At 35.2% G+C, this 19,656-nt stretch overlaps 2 protein-coding genes across 12 annotated transcripts in view; one reads left to right on the plus strand and one right to left on the minus strand.

Annotated features, from left to right (window-relative positions):
• The window catches only part of LOC116416179, a 68,646-nt gene extending 54,601 nt beyond the window's left edge, over positions 1 to 14,045 (plus strand). Inside the window, exons 2-6 of one of the 3 annotated variants that reach the window (XM_031923655.1) lie at positions 9,916 to 10,097; positions 10,195 to 10,263; positions 10,609 to 10,851; positions 10,934 to 10,992; positions 11,116 to 14,045. In XM_031923655.1, the coding sequence (XP_031779515.1) occupies positions 11,390 to 13,699 (2,310 nt within the window). In that variant the 5' untranslated portion in view covers positions 9,916 to 10,097; positions 10,195 to 10,263; positions 10,609 to 10,851; positions 10,934 to 10,992; positions 11,116 to 11,389 and the 3' untranslated portion in view covers positions 13,700 to 14,045. Of the gene's footprint in view, positions 1 to 6,339; positions 6,476 to 9,915; positions 10,098 to 10,194; positions 10,264 to 10,608; positions 10,914 to 10,933; positions 10,993 to 11,115 lie in introns of those variants that run through there. The other 2 variants (XM_031923654.2, XM_031923653.1) reach the window with 2 other exon arrangements.
• LOC116416181 lies at positions 166 to 9,185 on the minus strand. 9 transcript variants are annotated; one of them, XM_031923658.2, is made up of 15 exons: positions 8,651 to 9,185; positions 5,693 to 5,963; positions 4,140 to 4,403; positions 3,800 to 3,904; positions 3,155 to 3,409; positions 2,869 to 3,090; positions 2,344 to 2,535; positions 2,002 to 2,118; positions 1,811 to 1,879; positions 1,671 to 1,733; positions 1,249 to 1,448; positions 835 to 994; positions 666 to 762; positions 460 to 549; positions 166 to 382 (listed from the first exon to the last, which is right to left on the minus strand). In XM_031923658.2, exons 1-15 carry the CDS (start codon positions 8,660 to 8,662, stop codon positions 328 to 330), a joined length of 2,172 nt encoding a protein of 723 aa, XP_031779518.1. In that variant the 5' UTR covers positions 8,663 to 9,185; the 3' UTR covers positions 166 to 327. The 9 variants fall into 9 exon arrangements, with proteins under 9 accessions (XP_031779518.1, XP_032452745.1, XP_031779517.1 ...); XM_032596854.1 differs by having other exon boundaries at positions 2,869 to 3,087; positions 8,651 to 9,017; XM_031923657.2 differs by having other exon boundaries at positions 2,869 to 3,087; positions 3,155 to 3,412; positions 8,651 to 9,015.
• Positions 14,046 to 19,656: the final 5,611 nt, after the last annotated feature.

The following is a 19,656-nucleotide window of genomic DNA, read 5'->3' on the forward strand; positions in this document are numbered from 1 at the left end:
AATAAAACGTTTATTTTTAAACGCTTATCTGACGTTTTTATAACGTTATAGCAATTTATCAAGCCGAAAAATGCTTTTTATAAAAAAACGTTTTTAAAACATGAAAGGGATGTTTAATAAATGTTTTATTCTACACCAAAAATAAACGTTTTTAAAACATCGTGATCAGAGTTTATAGATTTTTATTTAGAGGTTTGTTACAAACAATTATATTCATATTGAATATTTAGCTTTTTTAAGATTAACTTAGATTAACAAACTTAGATTAACAATTATATTCATATTGAATATTTAGTATCTTAAAACTATATTTCGTTATATTTCATCTTATGAGTCCTCTTCATCATATGAGTCATCTTCGCTTAAAATCGGGTCAACTTTGCTACAAAAAATAATACATAATTTAAGGTAATATATATTATATATTTAATAATTAATATTCTTTATTGAACCCCTAACCTTCGTTTTCTTGATTTTCTTTCGTTTTTTCCTTTATTCTCGAGGTTTTCGTTCTTTTCTTGTTCTCTTTTTTTCGCTTCACTTTCCAGCCTAGTAAAACAAATATCCGTATAAAATAATTGTAGATTATATAATTTAATTAAAAAATGAAGATATTATGATGACAAAAATGTAAAATTTTAAAATTATTCCCATTGAATGTTTACCTTGCGTCTATTCTTCCTTTACTTGATTTTAGCCAATTGCCAACGGCTGTTCGAATGTCCTTCACTTTATTTTTCACAGTGCATTTCATAGCAGCAGCTAAAATTAATAAAAGTTATGTAAATAAGAAGATAAAAAAATAGAATTTTATTGATTTAAACTAAAATTTACCCTCTAAAATATGGTAGAACGGTTTGTCATCAAATCTCTCTTTCTCTAACTGGCCTTTTAGACTATATAAAACTCCTACGTTATCAGTTATAATTAATCTGAGGATGTTACGCGCAATTGCAGCACCATCATTTTCGCCTAGTGACTCGAAGTATTTTTTCTACAATAAATACAAGTAAAAAATTAATTACTTTATGTATACTTGTAAATATTTCGTATAATTAAAGGGAACGATTATCTAAACATTCTAATTTATAATCAGAGATAGCATTTCACAAAAAAAAATATAATTAGTAAATCGTAGATGCTAAAATAACGATTCGTACATAAAATTAAAACGTACAATAGAAAATGAGTAATTTGTTTTAAACATGCTTATTTTTAATTCAAAATGAAACGTAAAATAATACTTACAAATCTCATTCTGAATTCATTGTCGGTCTTCAAATGATTGTTGAATACATCAAACTGTGCCTTTGAGCGCAAAGGAAATTTCTCTTTGATCAGTATTCCTATATCAAATAATTCATTTGTTTTCTCCTCAAAGCGCGTAGTCTTCGTACCTTCGTTAACTTTTTTTCTGATCTGATTTGTTAGAATCGTCTGCATCAGCACTGAAAAGTGATAAATTTTTGAAGCTAGCTATGTAAAAATAATTTATTACACTGACCGTTAATGGAAACTTTGAATATTTAGAACGTCAGCCATAACACTTGTCATGTATCTGTTATATGAGAAGCTTTGACGTTAAAAATATTCAAACTTTCCATTAACAGACAGACGTACAGACATCGTATCTTCCAAAAGGTTGTATTAATAAAATTAAGTTTACTTACATATTGAATGAACGATTAAGTCCCTGTCAGACAAACTATTGATTTGAGCCACTGTTAGTATCCCTAAAATATGTATAAGAATCTGTTAGTAAAATTAAATTTTTTTTAATGATCATTCAAACAAGTCTTGATTTACACACCACTTTTGTCAAATGCTGCAATTTTCTTGCTCGGAGTTTTTTCTTTACTATTTGTATTTGAATCCTTGCCTGAATCGAAAAGTATATGTATTCTTATTTAATTGCCTGTACTGTTCAGAATATAAGACTATGAAAATTCTGCAATTTTCATAGCCTTCTTTCTGTAATGTGTGTGTGTGTGTGTTACTTACTAATAGTAGTACTTGCAGATGTACGGGGTACAGGATTTCCGTTTGCATTCTTTTTTTTTAAATTTGATCCTGACGACTGCTTTTTACGTTGATTGAGGGAGTATCTACTTGAATAATCTGCATATAAGTAATAAAAATTAATTTTTTAACATAAATATCAATGTAATCTATAATAACAATGAATTCATTTAAAATTTTATTAAAAAATGGAGATTGATATTTTTACGCAGCATCAAAAATTAAACTTTTTCAAACTTTAATATGAATTATTAAATGAAATAGAAGATGACCCAGAATTATGTTAATTGACGGAAATAATTACAATTTTTAAGACGTATTTACCTTTTCTTTGCTCATCTTCTGAAAAATCTACTTCCTGCCCATCATTAACATCGCTGAACGTCGATTGATTTTTCGACAAATTCGGATCGTTACTTAAGACGTCTAGTGCCGATGAGAAGCCACCGACTCCAAGTGTAGCATAATCTTGCTTATCGCCTTCATTATTTCCTTTAGGTGCTTGCACATCATCATCTAGTCAAATTCATAAATTTTATTATTTTTTATACACAAAATTAAATTCATAATGATCGCATTAATGAATTTTTAGTAGAATCATTTCGTTACTTGGCCGAATAAAAATATGTAAAAGAATTGATGTACAATTCCAAAAATGATATTTACAATAAAGATCTATAATAATTAATAACAGAACATTATGAAACATTTAAAGTAATAACTGTTTAAATTTTTAGACAATTTATACCGAAAAAGACAAAAAAAAATATATTTAAAGCGATCATCTAATTATAATTTATCTAGCGATTTAGCATTGTGGCTATTATTAAATTAAATTGCGCTACTTACTAATAATAGTACTTGCAGATGTAATCGGTGCAGGATTTTTGAGATTTACATTGTCTCTTGCCGAACTGGCCGTAGAGCCTCTATCTGTACTCTCGTTCTTCCGGTCAGAGATGCTTAATTTTAATTTTTCGATATTTACATTACTCTGCTGAATCTTTTTAACTTTGACTAGATGGGATTGAAACTCTTTTGATGGTGTTATCGGGAAAATTAGAGTACCTGCTAAATTTGTGATTTGACATTGATTGTTTTTAAACTAGATATTATACTTTAACTATATATTTACCATTATTTTTTTTCGGTACTGTCCATTTCTTTTTTTTCCTGCTATTTTCATTATGATCGACATTACTCTCTATGTCGGAATTTGATCCTGCCGACTGCTCTGTAGGTTTATTGGAAGGTCCAGTATCATCATGTGCAGCTTGTGACATGTCGTCTTCTTCACTTACGGCGTCTAATGCCGATAAGAAATTATGAACTCCTGCTCCAACATGCCCTTGCTTCTCGCTTTCATTAGCTTTTTTATCTACTTCAGCATCTGCTGAAATTTAAGAATTTTATTAATTTATTCAAAGGCATAGGCTTCAATTTTGTACATCTTGTGTACGCAAAATGAAATGCATAATTGATAGCAATCATAAATTTTTTGTAGAACAGATTTCTTCATTTCATCGAATACAAATGTGTCAGTTTTTACGTCTGTATTTTCAAGTGATATTTCAATAAAATTTATAACCGAATATTATGAAACTTTTATAGTAATTATAGATAGCTTGTTATAAAATTTATAGCGAAAAAATCCGCGAAAAATAGTAAAACATTTGTGTAAGTTTTGTAGTAAATCTTTTTTTAAATTATCAACATTTATTTTAATTGAATTGTGTATAACCAATGCTCTGGTTTCTCTATAAACTGATATTTAATTTACCTTGTTTCTTTGACTCTTGTTCATCTTCGTCAGATTCCTGTGCGGGTTCATGTGCATTATCTTCCTCCTGTTTGATATCTTCTACATTATCCTTTTGTTGTGTATCTATTCAATAACAAGATTTATGAATTTATGGTGATTAAAAAAATTTTTTTTTTAAAATGACGCTAATATATTTATTTTTTTTTTAATGTCCTTATTTTTACAGTGATATACTTTTTTTCAAGATAGAGTAATATATGAATCATCATGACTTTAGTAATAAGAGCAATGCATTCAAATTTCTATATTCTATTCGATATTATTGTAGTTAAAAATTTTAAAAATATTGTCAATTTACCAATTAACATTTGCTTTGGTGGAGTTGGCACATCGTGCAAGGATGCTATAGTTGAAAATGGTGTTGAAATTTCATCCTGTTTGATATTTTTTCTGCTGCTTGTCTCCAATTCGTCATCGCCATTATCATCGGAAGACTCTAGCGCCCTTCTTTTAAGGTTTTTGCGATTTTTTGGATCTACAAGTTTCTCGTATTCGCCATTTAAATCTGACGTATCCTCTGCAAATTCCGCTTTCTTGGCAGCTTCTCCATATGTGTCACATACTGTTGAGATGATTTATTTATAATATGTAGATATATGTAAGGACAAGTATTACTATTTAACTTTATAAGAATGTTTCAAAGTAGCGCTATATTCATTATTAACTATTGCAATTTTAGGCATTTTGAATTCCAAAGAATGCATCTGTTTTACAAGCATTTTAAAACGTTCTTTTATAGTATCATTCCATCTCTCTTAACTAGTCTTGTTTAGATAGTAAATATAACTGTATTATAAAAAAGGTTTTGTAATCAACTTTACTATAAAATAGTACGTAGTATAAAATGTAGCCTATTTTATGAAAAATAGATTTACAATAACGTGCTAATAATATAATATCATGCAAACATTTTTTTACGTCAATATTCATTCGAGTAAACAAATGAAAAACAAATCTTTATTGAAGTAATTATGCCTGGTTCATGCATTTCGTAACGAAGGAAAACCAAAGTAGACGGGAAGACGAAATTTTAATTTGTACTAAGCGAGAAACGATAAAACAGCATCAATTGTTTGCATGTTTATAGAATAATCAAACTCAATAATGGTATCGCGCATAAAACAATTATTTTCTTTTTGCGCGACGATGCGGTGCAACAACTGCGTCGCAGATTATATCGGCCATCAACAGACTCTACGCTACGTGATTATACTTATACTCGCCTAAATACTGTACTGTCAGCACACGTAGTGGCGAATGCGACCGATCACGCGCGATCGACCGTAGTGTTCAAGCTCCGCCAATGAAGAGAGCGCGCCTCACTGCCGCGGCGGCGCATCGCTACTAACTTACCGTCGTCCAGCGGCGATATTTCAACGCGGCAAGGCACAAACTTTTCGCGTGCGGCCGATTCGTATGCCATCGTCCACGAGCGATCGGGCTTGGCCAATGAAAGAGCATCTGCATGTCACAGCAGCTCGTCGCTATGTCGGGTTCTCGCGAGCGGCGGGCGCTTTTATTTCCCTCCCCTTAAAAAGTGCAAGGCACAAAGTTTTCGCGTGCTGATGATCTTATGCGATCGTCCGTAGGTCACAGCTTGGCGCGTATACTAAGAATTTCGAGAGTTCAAGACAAACGCGAGGGAAATAAGAGCGCCCGCCGCTCGTGAAAAGCCAACACCGGCGAGCACATAAGACCATAACAATAAGACGCATTGCCAATTTGTACATAGAAATCTTTTCTATATACAGATATATGTACATACGAAGCAATGAAAGCTTGCGTTTACTTATCAAATCGTTTTAATGCCTATAGACGTGTAAAGTAGATAAATGTAAAATAAAAACATACCAGAATCCCTGTAAACTTTCTTCAATTTGCAAATAGACCAACTATCCTCAGGAGATTTGCGGGATGCGATGGCTCTTATTGTTTTACGATCATTTGTCCATGGTGGCCACATAGCATCTTCTCCATTATTAAGTATCCAAAAATCGGGAATGGCTTCAACTGACTCTTTTTCTTCACCATTTTCCGCAAAAACCACTACATACCATGTTCCTTGATCGTTGAAACAATTTTCGTCGTCCATTTTTGTGGGCAGGCTACTTCCGACTCGGCACTTCGGCAGTCACAGCACGTTTAAGAAAATCTCGGATAACAAAGAACGGAGGGAGTAGAGGAGGAGCATCGATGAGGGCTAACCCGCAAATATAACAGCTTCACCATGCCCACTATATACTCAGGTATAAGTTGTACAGCGCGACCCCACGGGACTTTACGAAAGCTGCGATCGCTATGAACAGGTTGACACGGGTATAGGCGTATAGGCATACCTGCTGCACGATAGGTACTTACGCTATATGTATAAGTATTTGCGAACTACAAACGTTTTTTCTTTAGAAGTCTTACGGAAAATTCTGGTAAGAACTGGTAGGAATTGTACGTTTGTACGTTGATACGAGGGTAACAGGACTGTATCGCACATGTTTCATACATATTGTATGAAAAATCTTCGACAGTTATTGTTCCGAATTGTCTCGTCGAGTGATTTGTATATTGATTGTAGTTGTGTCTGCATAATACACCAACTACAAGACACACAAAGTCCATCAGTCAAGAAACGCTGCATAGGTTAGTATATACAAGATGTCGCATTAATTATCGAATTGTAACGTTTTAGTGTTTACTCAATAGTTTCTATCGACTTTTAAAAATTATTGTTTTAGTTGATTATAACTGATAAGAGGAGAGTAATGGCAATCATTACATTAAAGCTGTATCTCTAAGATTTCGTGCAATCACTTATATTATTATTTAACGACAAGTGACGACCGTGATGAATTTTACTCAACTACCCCCTTCGAAATTGATATTTTTTCAGGCCTACGACTGATGATTTTTCATTTTATGGGTGAGATTTCAGATAAGGGTCTGATCAGGGGTTTCTGATCATACATTTATTAATAACTATTTTTGCTTTGGGGCGTTGTAAGACATTTATGACAAATGTTTTAGAAAGTTTCTTTTTGCTTTCATATAAAATCTGGAATACCTATAGAGCTGAAAATACGTATAGATATTTGTTTTACAATGTTGAAACATTGTATTAAGTTGGATTTTACTAAAAATTTTTTTTTTCAATTTTCACTCCGACAACCTTGTGAACTGTTTGACGTCGAAAGAAAATTTCCAGTTAACTGTTGGAAGGACAAGTAAAAGTATATCACCTAAGGTAAATTGAACTTGATATCTTTTTACAACATTCTAAAACAAATCTCCATACCAATTTTCAGCTTTGTAGGTGTAATAGATTTTATATGAGTCCAAGAAGAAAATGAGATGAACATCGGAATAGAAATTTCTTGAGGAATGGTTTTGTGGCTCTAATACAAACTCTATCACACCTATGAAGCTGAAAATACGTATAGATATTTGTTTTACAATGTTGAAACATTGTATTAACTTGGATTTTACTCACATTGTCTATTTTCATTTTCCACTCCTACAACCTTGTGAAAATTTTGACGTCAAAACAAAATTTCCAGTTACCTGTTATAATGACAAGTAAAAGTATATCACCTAAGGTAAATTGAACTGGATATCTTCTTACAACATTGTAAAACAAATCTCCATACCAATTTTCAGCTTTGTAGGTGTAATAGATTTTATATGAGTCTAAGAAGAAAATGAGATGAACATCGGAATAGAAATTTCTTGAGTATGGTTTTGGCTCTAATACAAACTCTATCACACCTATAAAGCTAAAAATACGTAGGATATTTGTTTAACAATGTTGAAACATTGTATTAACTTGGATTTTACTCACATTATTTACTATCATTTTTCACTCCGACAACCTTGTGAAAATTTTGACGTCAAAACAAAATTTCCAGTTCCCCGTTGTAATGACAAGTAAAAGTATATCACCTAAGGGAAATTGAACTTGATGTCTTCTTACAACTTTGTAAAACAAATATCCATACCAATTTTCAGCTTTGTAGGTGTAATAGATTTTATATGAGTCTAAGAAGAAAATGAGATGAACATCGGAATAGAAATTTCTTGAGGTATGGTTTTGTGGCTCTAATACAAACTCTATCACACTTATGAAGCTGAAAATACGTATGGATATTTGTTTTACAATGTTGAAACATTGTATTAACTTGGATTTTACTCACATTGTCTATTTTCATTTTCCACTCCTACAACCTTGTGAAAATTTTGACGTCAAAACAAAATTTCCAGTTACCTGTTATAATGACAAGTAAAAGTATATCACCTAAGGTAAATTGAACTGGATATCTTCTTACAACATTGTAAAACAAATCTCCATACCAATTTTCAGCTTTGTAGGTGTAATAGATTTTATATGAGTCTAAGAAGAAAATGAGATGAACATCGGAATAGAAATTTCTTGAGTATGGTTTTGGCTCTAATACAAACTCTATCACACCTATAAAGCTAAAAATACGTAGGATATTTGTTTAACAATGTTGAAACATTGTATTAACTTGGATTTTACTCACATTATTTATTATCATTTTTCACTCCGACAACCTTGTGAAAATTTTGACGTCAAAACAAAATTTCCAGTTCCCCGTTGTAATGACAAGTAAAAATATATCACCTAAGGGAAATTGAACTTGATGTCTTCTTACAACTTTGTAAATCAAATCTCCATACGTATTTTCAGCTGTATAGGTGTGATGGATTTTAAATCAGAGCAACATCGTATCAAAAATATCTGACAAAAGATAAACGCAAAAATTCTTATTAATGAAGTTATAAAACTGGCAAAGTAATTACATCTGTAGGCATTGTTTGCAAATCAAAAGTTCCTCGAGAGCAGGAAATAGAATGTTGATATCAATCAATCTATTCCTGACCTCAGAGGTTCCTTCCACTGCTGGAGTTTATATCTTTGTTGCTAAACTTAAAGGTCTTCTCCTGTCGGCAGGTTCATCCTCGCATGTTGCTCCTACAAATCTTCTTGGTCTCTTCTTGCCTCTTCCTCGAGAGTACTTCTTGTCAGGATGGGTACTTGTAAACTTTTCCTTGGCATCTCGATTATCACACATATTTTTCAAATCACTACACTTCACACTTTTTTAAATAATTTCACTGCTCTGCTTTTTTCACTAACACTTCACCTATTTTTACTTTTTAGGGTTATAAGCTATAAGCTATAACCCCAAAAACACTACAAACACTACTTAGATTAATTAAAGCACACTTTTGAAAAATATCATTTTTTTTTTTATGTATTAAAATATCAGCTGTGTTTGGTCAGTGTAAAACACATCCCAGGACTATATCAGCTGTGTTTTGAAATATTTGCTGTCTGCTAGCAGAACAGCAGAACGGTCGCTCTGTCCTTCTCCGATACATGGATTCTAATCTGCCCCCAGGTGGCGCCCGGGCGCGCGATATTTGAATTCAAATAAATGTCCCTACGTTCGATCGAAGCCTCATATGAGAAGCGAAACTAGAAATTTATCTCGAAAATAACGCAAAAAAATCTTATTAATACGCTTGAATTTATTTACTAAAATGTGTACGCGGAGCATAATATACATATATACTCTACGGCAAAAAAAATGTATTTTCAACATTTACAATAAAAATTTTATTCAGATTAAATTTATACAAGTTAAAATTAAAAATATTAGTCATATTAGACAAAAAATGAAAAATACGCAATTTTACGAAAAAACGATAAAAATTTTGTTTTAGTATTTTGATTATAACTTTGCGGGAATTTTTTTGTTGTTGATAAAAGGGTTCCAGGAGCGTGGTCTACGGAACATTTCATGTCAAAATAAGCAATAAAAAAATCAATTTTTTGAAATTTAAAGGTGTCGTGTCCCCTTAAATCCATCGCGGTAACCTGTTTTTCATAATGAAAATTATTATCTTTGACATATTACACGCAACAATTATTTTCAATACAAAATTTATAAGGAGTGCATGAATTTCATTGCTCTTGTTTATTATAGCTATGATCCATGTGTAGATGTATCCATATATGTTTTGAACAGAACTAGATCTTTAATTCATTCGTTTTTGTTTAGCTCACCTAAAGTCATCAATACCATTCAAATGAGAAGGAATCTTTGTTGAACGTTGTCATTTATACTGCATTAGGTTGCATGTTTAATGTTTTCTTTATCATGAGGCATTGCGATAATTAAGCTGATAGATATCGAGCCAACATTATTACTATTCATCCAGAAGTTGCCACTACTGTTTGCAGGTATGTATTTTTCCATGTATTAAAAAGCAATGCTTATGTACTTGTAATTATTTGCAAATTTAGCAAACTAATTTTTTTCTTTTTTCATTCATATTAGAACTGGTGATAACATCATAACGAAGACTTTAATTTGGTAATTTAGTCATCTAATCCAGATTTTTCCGAGGTGAGTCAGAAAACAAAGCAGGTAATGGACAAACTTATGTGACTAACTGTGCCTGACTTAGATTGATTTAATTGCAGTGTAATAAATCATAGTATGATATATCATGTGAGAAATATTTTTGTTTGGAAATCAATATTTGAAATAGAAGTAAAAACTCTGAAATTATTTGAATTTATAAATCTAATCAAGCATTGATATTGTATAGTAATACGTATATTTTACATTTGATGGTAACTTTAATTGAAAATAATTTTGTTACCTGGACTTTCTTCCACTCGCTTCTAATTCTTATTATTATTTAATTTTCATCTTACAATTTTTTTGACTTTTTGTTAATGATTTTAGATGCTATTCTTTCTTCCTTTAAGAGGATTATCAAGAGAGAGAAAGAGAGACAAAGAGAATCGTAAGATCAAATATTTGTTAATGTACTACAATTGGCAGTAGTTTTGATCACTTCTACGTATGATCGAAGCAGCAACAAGAAAAGTGTTGCTGATTTACATTTGTCTAATAATCTGCGCTAACGGCACACCCTGCCTCTTGACGCCCTACTTAAGTGACCACAAGGATTGTTCACTGTAACAGGTCCCATAAACAGGCACTTTATTCACTTGAAAAAGCAAGAGCAGCAGTTTATTAATACAGGTGTTTGTTTTTTATTCTTTAGAATCAGAACCTAAGCTTAGCCGATTTTCACCAGAGTTTCGTGCAGTTTTACATGCATAAGTAATTGTTCACTTTCTCGCATTCATTTATGAAAAGTTCTAACTTTGCTATATTCTATAATTTTTTAATAAATAAATTTAATATTATAATAATAATTATATTAATAGAATCTATTTTTCACAGACATATCCTAAAGCGGATTTATAGTATCATCAGTTTGGACTGACTGCAGGCGTTCCTATTGTCAATGAGTGAATTCTATGTACATGATCCAACTTATAACCCGACATTCCATCGTCAAGCAAGTTGATGTTGTACGTCAACTATTCATGTTCTTATAAGCGACACGAATAAACGCAAGAATTGTTCATTGCAACAGGCCTAGTATCGGCAGCTTCATTACTTCGAAAAGCAAGAGCGAAACTTTAAAACTGGTATTTGGTTTTAATTCTTTAAAATGCCAAGAAAGTGTTATGGCAAACCTTATACGACAAGGCATATCCGCCGACAAATCAGTGAAAGAAGAGCATCTATAATGAAAGATGTAAATGCTCAATTTTTACAATATCTTGACTTAGCCTGCCAAACCTTTGAAAATGATTGCGAAGAAAACGAAGAACATAATAAAAATGTGAATAATACGGATACTTATGCAGATGATATGAATTTTGAAGCATGTATAAATATCTGTACACAAAAAGATAATACTGCAAGTTTATATTGTAAGCAATTAAGTGTAGAAAAATTCAATGAATATGATGTTTGCTCACAAAAGTCTCACAATGTACATAATAGTAATACTTTATCTACTGGTATCAATGAAATGCAGCAAAGTGATTTTGGAGAATCTGCAAAAGAAAGAACAGAGGCAAAAATGCATAGTGTTGATCCATTTATGCTTTTCCTACAGAATATTAATGACAGTGAAATAAGTAGTGACTCAGAAAGTGATTCACAAGAGACTGACAGTTTATCTGATAACAATGGAAAAGATGCCAAATTTGTTGATTCTCTTCGAAATTTCTGTTTGAAGTACATCCATACTATACCTCACGTTGCGGTCAATGACCTATTACATATCTTGAGGGAAAATACAAATACATATTTCCCAAAAGACGCTCGTAGTCTATTGAAAACGCCAAGATTTACGGAACTACATCAAATGAATAATGGACAGTATTGCCATTATGGATTAAAACGTGCCATTACTATTTTTGTGCTGAATTTTATAGAAAAAAATATAAACGTTGATTCAATACAATTGCTTGTCAACATCGATGGTGCTCCTTTAGCCACATCCTCCGAAAAAGGGCTATGGATTATTTCATGCTCGGAAACAGTATTGAACGATGTCGAATTAGTTGGCATCTATCACGGAGAAGATAAGCCTCCCGACAGCAACACTTTAGTCAAAATGTTTGTGGACGAATTAATACTTTTATGTAATCATGGTTTCGAGTGTGATAGCAAAGTATATAAAATCACATTACGAGCCCTCATATGTGACGCCCCAGCAAAAGCTTATATCTTAAAAGTGAAATATCACACAGGATATTGCAGTTGTACAAAGTGTCAGAAAGAAGGTGAATGGCTAAATAAAATTTGTTTTCCTGGTGATATTGCTACTTTAAGAACAGATCAAGATTTTAGAGATTATAAGTATGTGGATGAAGAGTATCAACGTGAACGAACCATTCTAGCTGACATTCCGAATTTCGGATTGGTCACAAATGTTCCGTTAGATTACATGCATCTCGTTTGTTTGGGCGTAACGTTAAAATTAATTGAGCAATGGATAAGCGGAAGAAGCAAAGTGAAATTATCTGAATATCAGCGAAAAATGATATCTGACCGATTAGTGAACCTACAAAAATATATGCCGTCCGACTTTAGCAGAAAGCCGAGAAAATTTCAAAATGTTCGACGTTTGTGGAAAGCGCACGAGCTTAGGCAATTTTTGTTGTACTCAGGGCCCGTAGTACTATATAATATTTTAGATGAAAATGCATATTTTAATTTTTTACTCTTGCACGTGGCTATATCAATATTAGTTAACCCTATTCTGTCTTCTAATGATTGTTATTTACATTATGCTGAACAGCTTTTGACGAATTTCGTTAAAAGTTTTCAAGTTTTATATGGTGCTAATAACGTGACGCATAACGTTCATAACCTTTTACATGTCGTTGGAGATGTAAGAGAGTACGGTTGCTTAGACTCTTTCAGTGCTTTTCGTTTCGAAAATCACATCCGAAAAATAAAGCAATTAGTAAGAAAAGGGGATAAACCTTTGCAGCAAATACATCGCAGATTAGGAGAAATCGTAGCATGTAAAACATATTCAGTGGATATAAATAACAAAACTTCTGTATTGTCAAAAAATTATTATAATGGTCCTATACTTCCATCTCATTCACGAGATAATCAGTTTCAAATTTTTAGAAAAAGCTCATTATACTTAAATATTGCTGATAGCAAAAGTAATTGTGTCTTATTAAAAAATGGTATGGTCGTCGAATGCTTAAATTTCGTTGAAAACATAGACAAAAATCAGTTCATTATGGGTAAACCGTTGGAAACAATCGATAACTTTTACTCTTATCCGTTAGATTCCAGGACTTTAAATATTAAAGTAGTGAAATATAGCAATGAAAATTTACAATCATACTCTTGCGGATCGATTTTAGCGAAATTATGTAAGTTACCGTATAATGAAAACTTTGTAGTCTTCCCACTTATCCATACCTACAATTTTGAAGCAAATTAATAATAATTTTTCATTAGAGTATTATGATCATGAAAATTAGTCATATAATGTATACAAGCGATCTGATACATGGTATAATCGAAATTTTATATTTAAAATCAAAATATTGTTAATCGTACGTTTTGTATATATTCTGCACTTACTATATTAAGACACAATATTTTAAATAATTATTGTTGTAGCCTGTTTTTGAGTAAAAGAGAGCCACATTGTAATAATTTTCTGAGGGCAATCTGAATGCTGCTCTCATAATCCTTTTATAAAATAAATAATTGTTAATCACCTTTTGTTGTACATCAAAAAGTTGTTTGTAACAAACCTCTAAATAAAAATCTATAAACATTGATCACGATGTTTTAAAAACGTTTATTTTTGGTGTAGAATGAAACATTTATTAAACATCCCTTTCATGTTTTAAAAACGTTCTTTTTATAAAAAGCATTTTTCGGTTTGATAAATTTCTATAACGTCATAAAAACGACACATAAGCGTTTAAAAATAAACGTTTTATTAACGATACAAAAACGTATGATTAAACCTCTATATGGCTTTCATTTTTGTTAAAAAAAGCGTTTAATACTTGTTTAAAAAAAAACGTTTATCTACTGTATTTGCAACGTTTATCCTACGTATTTTTTACGTTAAAATTACGTTTTTATAAAACCAATTCTATAATAACAAATCTAAGATGCGGACATTTTTCACGTTTTATGAACGTTATTTAAACATATTTTCAACTAATTCTGAAAAACGTTTTCCGGTATTTTTTTAAACGCTTTTTAAACGTTTTTTAACCGTTCTGTGCTATCAGGGGAGTCTCATCCCCGAATAAATGCATTTGTATACAGTCTTATATATACATATATTCCTTCAATTTTCAGTTGATCCACATTCGTCGGCTCAAGGCAAATGAAATCAACCGGTTGCAAATTGAAGCGGCGCGAGGATTTCAGGCGTCGGAGCAAAATAGACGGAGTGGAGAATAGGATGATGTCGGATCGAACAGAGCAGCGAGCGAACGGTGCTTTTTCGCTCGACTGTACGCGTGGCATGTATCGCGGCGTGCCGACACACGCCGCGCGCTGCAATGGAAATTTCCATCGGTCGCTCGCCACTTGCGCTGTCCGCGTATGTATATATACTTGTATACAATTCTGTGTCGAAGCGAGATGTCTTGGAGTCGCGCTGCAGCTAAAAAGCCAAACTGCGTCCCGCTGTATAGGTACCTACTTATGCCGCGGGGACCTGGCGAGCGCGAGGCCATTCTCGCGCTCTTCGTTCCTTGCTCTCTTGCGGCGCTTACATAACAGCCGAAGCTCGAGCCCTGTATATACCTGTATATTATAATATACGCACGGCTGCAGTGCAATGTGGATGCCTATGCATGGCTTTATACTGTAGCTATGTAAACTCGGATGGCTGTATAATATGCTTTCTGTCCCTGCGACTATTATATATATATATATATATATATATATATATATATATATATATATATATATATATATATATATATATATGCGGTTGCTGCTCCTTGCGTATTTTACGCGGGGATCCACCACGGCCACTACATCAACTGGCGCGTCCTGCGGCATATAAGTAAGTAGTAGAGGGCGCGCGAGAAACCGACAGTGACTATAGTCTATAGAGGAGTCGGAGAGAAAGGGTATACCTTTGTGCTCCTTATGCAAATTCTCGCTACGCGCGCAAGCGAGCGACTGCAGCTGGCCACCTTCCGGTGGAAATTTTTCTTTGCTTCGATATAATACAAGCGAGTACAATAACGCCAGACCCTTTTTCCCTTTTACTTCCCTCGGCTACGTTGCAGATCCCCCACATGCTGTTGTAATCAAAATTTCGGCGCATTAAATGTGACAGTTGAGCAGAACAGCGGGTTCGAGTTTGCGCGACAAGTACGCATTTGTATATAAGGATTGAGTTGGTACGTCCATGCTATTATATAAAAAAATGTACTTTCAATGCGTTATACTTACTTCTATCTCGTCCAAGCAAAACAAAAAACCATTTCGAGTACAAACAACATGTTTTGCAGCAATTGCTCGTGCAATTTCAATATTTATACTTTCACGTTGGAATAAATAAAATTGTTTTTCAAACATTGCGTAATCCGCCGCGGGGTTATGAAAAATGTCCGTTCTCAAATGGTAACAAAGCGCATTTTTCTTTTCAAATTTACCTCCCTTCATCAATCGTCATTGGTCCTTACAGGTCTTTCCGTATGTATGATTCCATTAAGTATTCCCATCTTGACATTTCGCAAATGTATGAACACCAGGAAGTATGGAAAGATCCATGCTCGGCCATAATCTTTGGTAAGAATATTTCATGACTCATTTGGCTTTCTCTATACAGCACACAAATGCACTACCACACCGTTAACTAAAAACTATTAATTAAAACTTATATGTGCTTATATATAAATGTAGTTTTAAAAGTCTTCAATTTTCTAATTATACTTAATAATGATAAAAGAATATGGTTTGGGCGAAATGGTTTGTTATTGAAGTTTCGGTTCTGTTGCGTAGGCAAACTGCGTCCATGTATGTAATTTTACCAAATTGATTTTGTTAGTCTTCGATTTCAACATACCAGTTCGACATAATGTTATAAATTGGAAAAAAAAAAACAAACTCGCCAATATCAATCTTGCTGTATAAGCGAGATACTTGGATGAAAGTCGAGTGATTATATGTCTGATTACTGGTGTAATAAAAGTATCGAAATTTTATGTCAAGTCTATACTGCTAGCTATATTCAGTATTCAAGATGTTTTGTTTTCGAACGCAATCCAACTATATAAGCGCAGTCGCGCCTGAAGAGAGTTTTTTGGGGATGCTGCGTTGGAGTTTTATTATTATACTGAAAGACGTCATCGCGGAGGCAAGCTCGAGGTCGTCGCTAGGAGCTTTCGGCGCCGAAATGTCTGGGTCAAGCTGCAACGGTTCCGGACAAACACGTCCTATACCCGTTCAATGAATCTGGGCTAGCGCGTAGGCGATATCAGTAAGTATAGACGCGCATTTAATTGTATATGTATACAGGATAAACCGAGGACGCGGACGCGGACCGTCATTCATCCTGCTTCCTACGTAGCATTGTCAATTAATAACGGAGATTTTTCGTACCTATACACGCGCATCGATACATCACCTGCCAGCTCATCGATTTATTTGCGCAATACTCTCGTATTTGAAGAAAAATGAGTATAAATGTATAAACTTCCTTTCACTGCGATACCGATCAATTTCCGCACTTCGTGATGATAACGATCGATACGTCATCATAGGAATTACCAAGAGCATGACACAAAAATACATGCAGTGTCACCCACATTGTAAACGAATCAACCTTATTGCAACTCTCTCCCTGCCTCTCTAATCGTGTCTCCGATGATGCGACTTATTCTCGGCTAAATAAACGTACGATTCCAATAATGCAATGGATGCTTGCGTTTCGAAAGCTGTGAAACAATATACACTTACAAAGATTCAGCGTAATGTGAGCCACCCGATGGCGACGCTTTAAATCTTTCGCTGAAGTGTTTATAACAGTTCGTAAGCAAAATCTGTGGACGCTTTACTTATCTTTCGAAGAGTAGAGGACACGCGCGTGTATTATATGTCTTTATTATTGTTCTTATTACTATGTAGAACGTCGCAATAAGTGTTTTCGTTCCGCACGTGATCATAAATTCATTTTTTTAAATGACGGGATGACTATAATCTTATATCGTCGCATACTTTGATTCACGTCTGATTTAAAGTGGTTTATCACGTACTAACGTTGCGTACATATGTGCAATACACGTGCATGTGTGTTTGCTGTAAGTTTAAGGTTAGCTGATTAACTGGTCACGCGTTTAATCTATAGCGTCTCTGTTTTTTTTAATTCCGTGAAATTTATCAATTACATGCGGTTATCTTTCAATCAGACCTACTCAAAATACCGATGACGTCCACGTTATAATGTGACTCACCGACGAATTTGAGGCTGTACATATCAAATTTTGAAAATATAAATGTTCGTGTCAATATTTTGACAACATTGATATAGAGATCGAGAGATAAGCTGCGCGTCGTAATCGTAAAAGAACATCGGAAAATTTGACTTTCGGTCGTGGGCGCGAGAGATCTAAAGTTGGAAAAAGTTTGAGCTAATCGCGCTTTCGGAAAAAAAACTCGAGCAGGCAACGTAAATTGAAGGCGCACGGACGGACGGACGGACGGACGGACGAACGGACGGACGGACGGACGAAAGTCGACGCGAGCGAACCCCTGATGTGGTTTATACGCAGTATTAGTCTGTTGGTCCTTCAAGGTCAGCGCAGGCAAGGCGTCAAATTGCCTGATTCCGCCCAGTAGACCCCGTTCGTTCCTGCGCGCGCGCGCGATCCCTCTCTCTTTAATTCTCCGCAGGAGATCAGATGCGCGTATAGAGTCGGATAGCTATAGGTGTGTATTTTTGTACGAACGCTTCGAGATATAGGGCGCATCAGATTCGCGCGGTTTTAGCTCCGACCAATAAGCACGCGTGCGCTCGCACGAGGGGGAGAAATTGAAGGAGAAGCTGAAGCAAAACAAGTAATAAGCCTCCGCGTCGTGTAGTAGTGTGTAAGTATATATACCTATATAACGAAAGCGCCTCGATGCGGGGATTCCGGGCGGTAGACCCATTCCCATTATTATTATACCAGCTATACTGACGTATTCAGGAACGCGAGAAAGTTGCGGGTACACTCGATGATGTTGTGCGGAGGCACGCATCGCAGGAGCAGGGCTGCTTGGCCGCGGTCGCTGAAGAGATTAGCTGGCCGCATAATATATCGTTATGTATGGGCTGAAAACGGAAAAGAGTGGCCATAGGACTTATAACACGTGATGCGCGTGTGTTGCGTCCGCCTCCGAGCCGCGCTGTGGGTTGGGTAGTTGGGTACTGCCGTACTGTGGGCATAAGTTCCAGCGCGCGCGCGCCTCTGCGCGGGACGCGGGTATAAGCACGAGCATGTGTGTGCTGGCCTGGCGACGGCCGACGACGGAGAAAAAGAGAAAGAGGAATGTCGCGCTCGTACACAAAGTAATGCTGAAAAGTGCTGATGGTGGTGGGCCCTGTTCAAGGCCCCTCTCCTCCTCGTTTCTCCCTAATTGGTTTAATTCCACTCTCGCGCTCAGCTCGATGTATAATATACCGGGTATCCTGAAGCGACTGCAGGATAAGAGTAGCGACGTTTTTTTCCTGCAGCTTGAAGCGCGATGACGTTTATTTATATGACGACCGGACGGCGCATTATGCAGCCGTGCAATTTTACCCATCAGAGCGCTCATTGCTCGGAGCGAGAATCGGCGTAGAAAAAGATCGATCCGGCGTCGTTAATATTCATAGCCATGTGCGTTAATGATTTCGTTCGCTTTGTTGCGCAACGAAATCGAATGGGAGGATATCCGATACATCGCGCCGAATTCTTAAAAACTGTTGAAAACCCAGAGCGACGAGAGCGAGTTTGAGGATTAGATATGGCAGAGCTGAACGAGCTTATTAGGATAAATGATAATGCGCAGGGAGGGAACCGGTACCGGTGTGGCCTTTCACGCGAAGTCCAGAGAATGGGACACGCGGCGGTGGCGCGAGAAAAGTAGGGGAAAGGAAGGGCCTCGCGAGTGGAGGGGAGAACGGGCGCTGAAAGCGGGGAAGGAGCTCTCTCTCCTGTAATCAGTGGGGTATAGCGAAAAGCAGTGATGTTTGGAAATTAATGTGGTGGTGCGGCGGTACGTTCCTTCCTCGACGCCGCGTCGCGGCGGCCGGGCAGTGGGGGCAGAGCCATGGAATAAGTATCGTGCAGTCCAGCCTGCGCACACACGACACACATGGTGCAGCCGAGCGAGCGGGAGTAGGGGCGCTCGGTCGGCGGTGGTGGCGGGGGGCGACTCGTTGCTCTGGTC

The sequence above is a fragment of the Nasonia vitripennis genome, chromosome 2 (genome assembly GCF_009193385.2).
Source record: "Nasonia vitripennis strain AsymCx chromosome 2, Nvit_psr_1.1, whole genome shotgun sequence".
In the NCBI taxonomy this organism is placed as follows: Eukaryota; Metazoa; Arthropoda; class Insecta; order Hymenoptera; family Pteromalidae; genus Nasonia; species Nasonia vitripennis.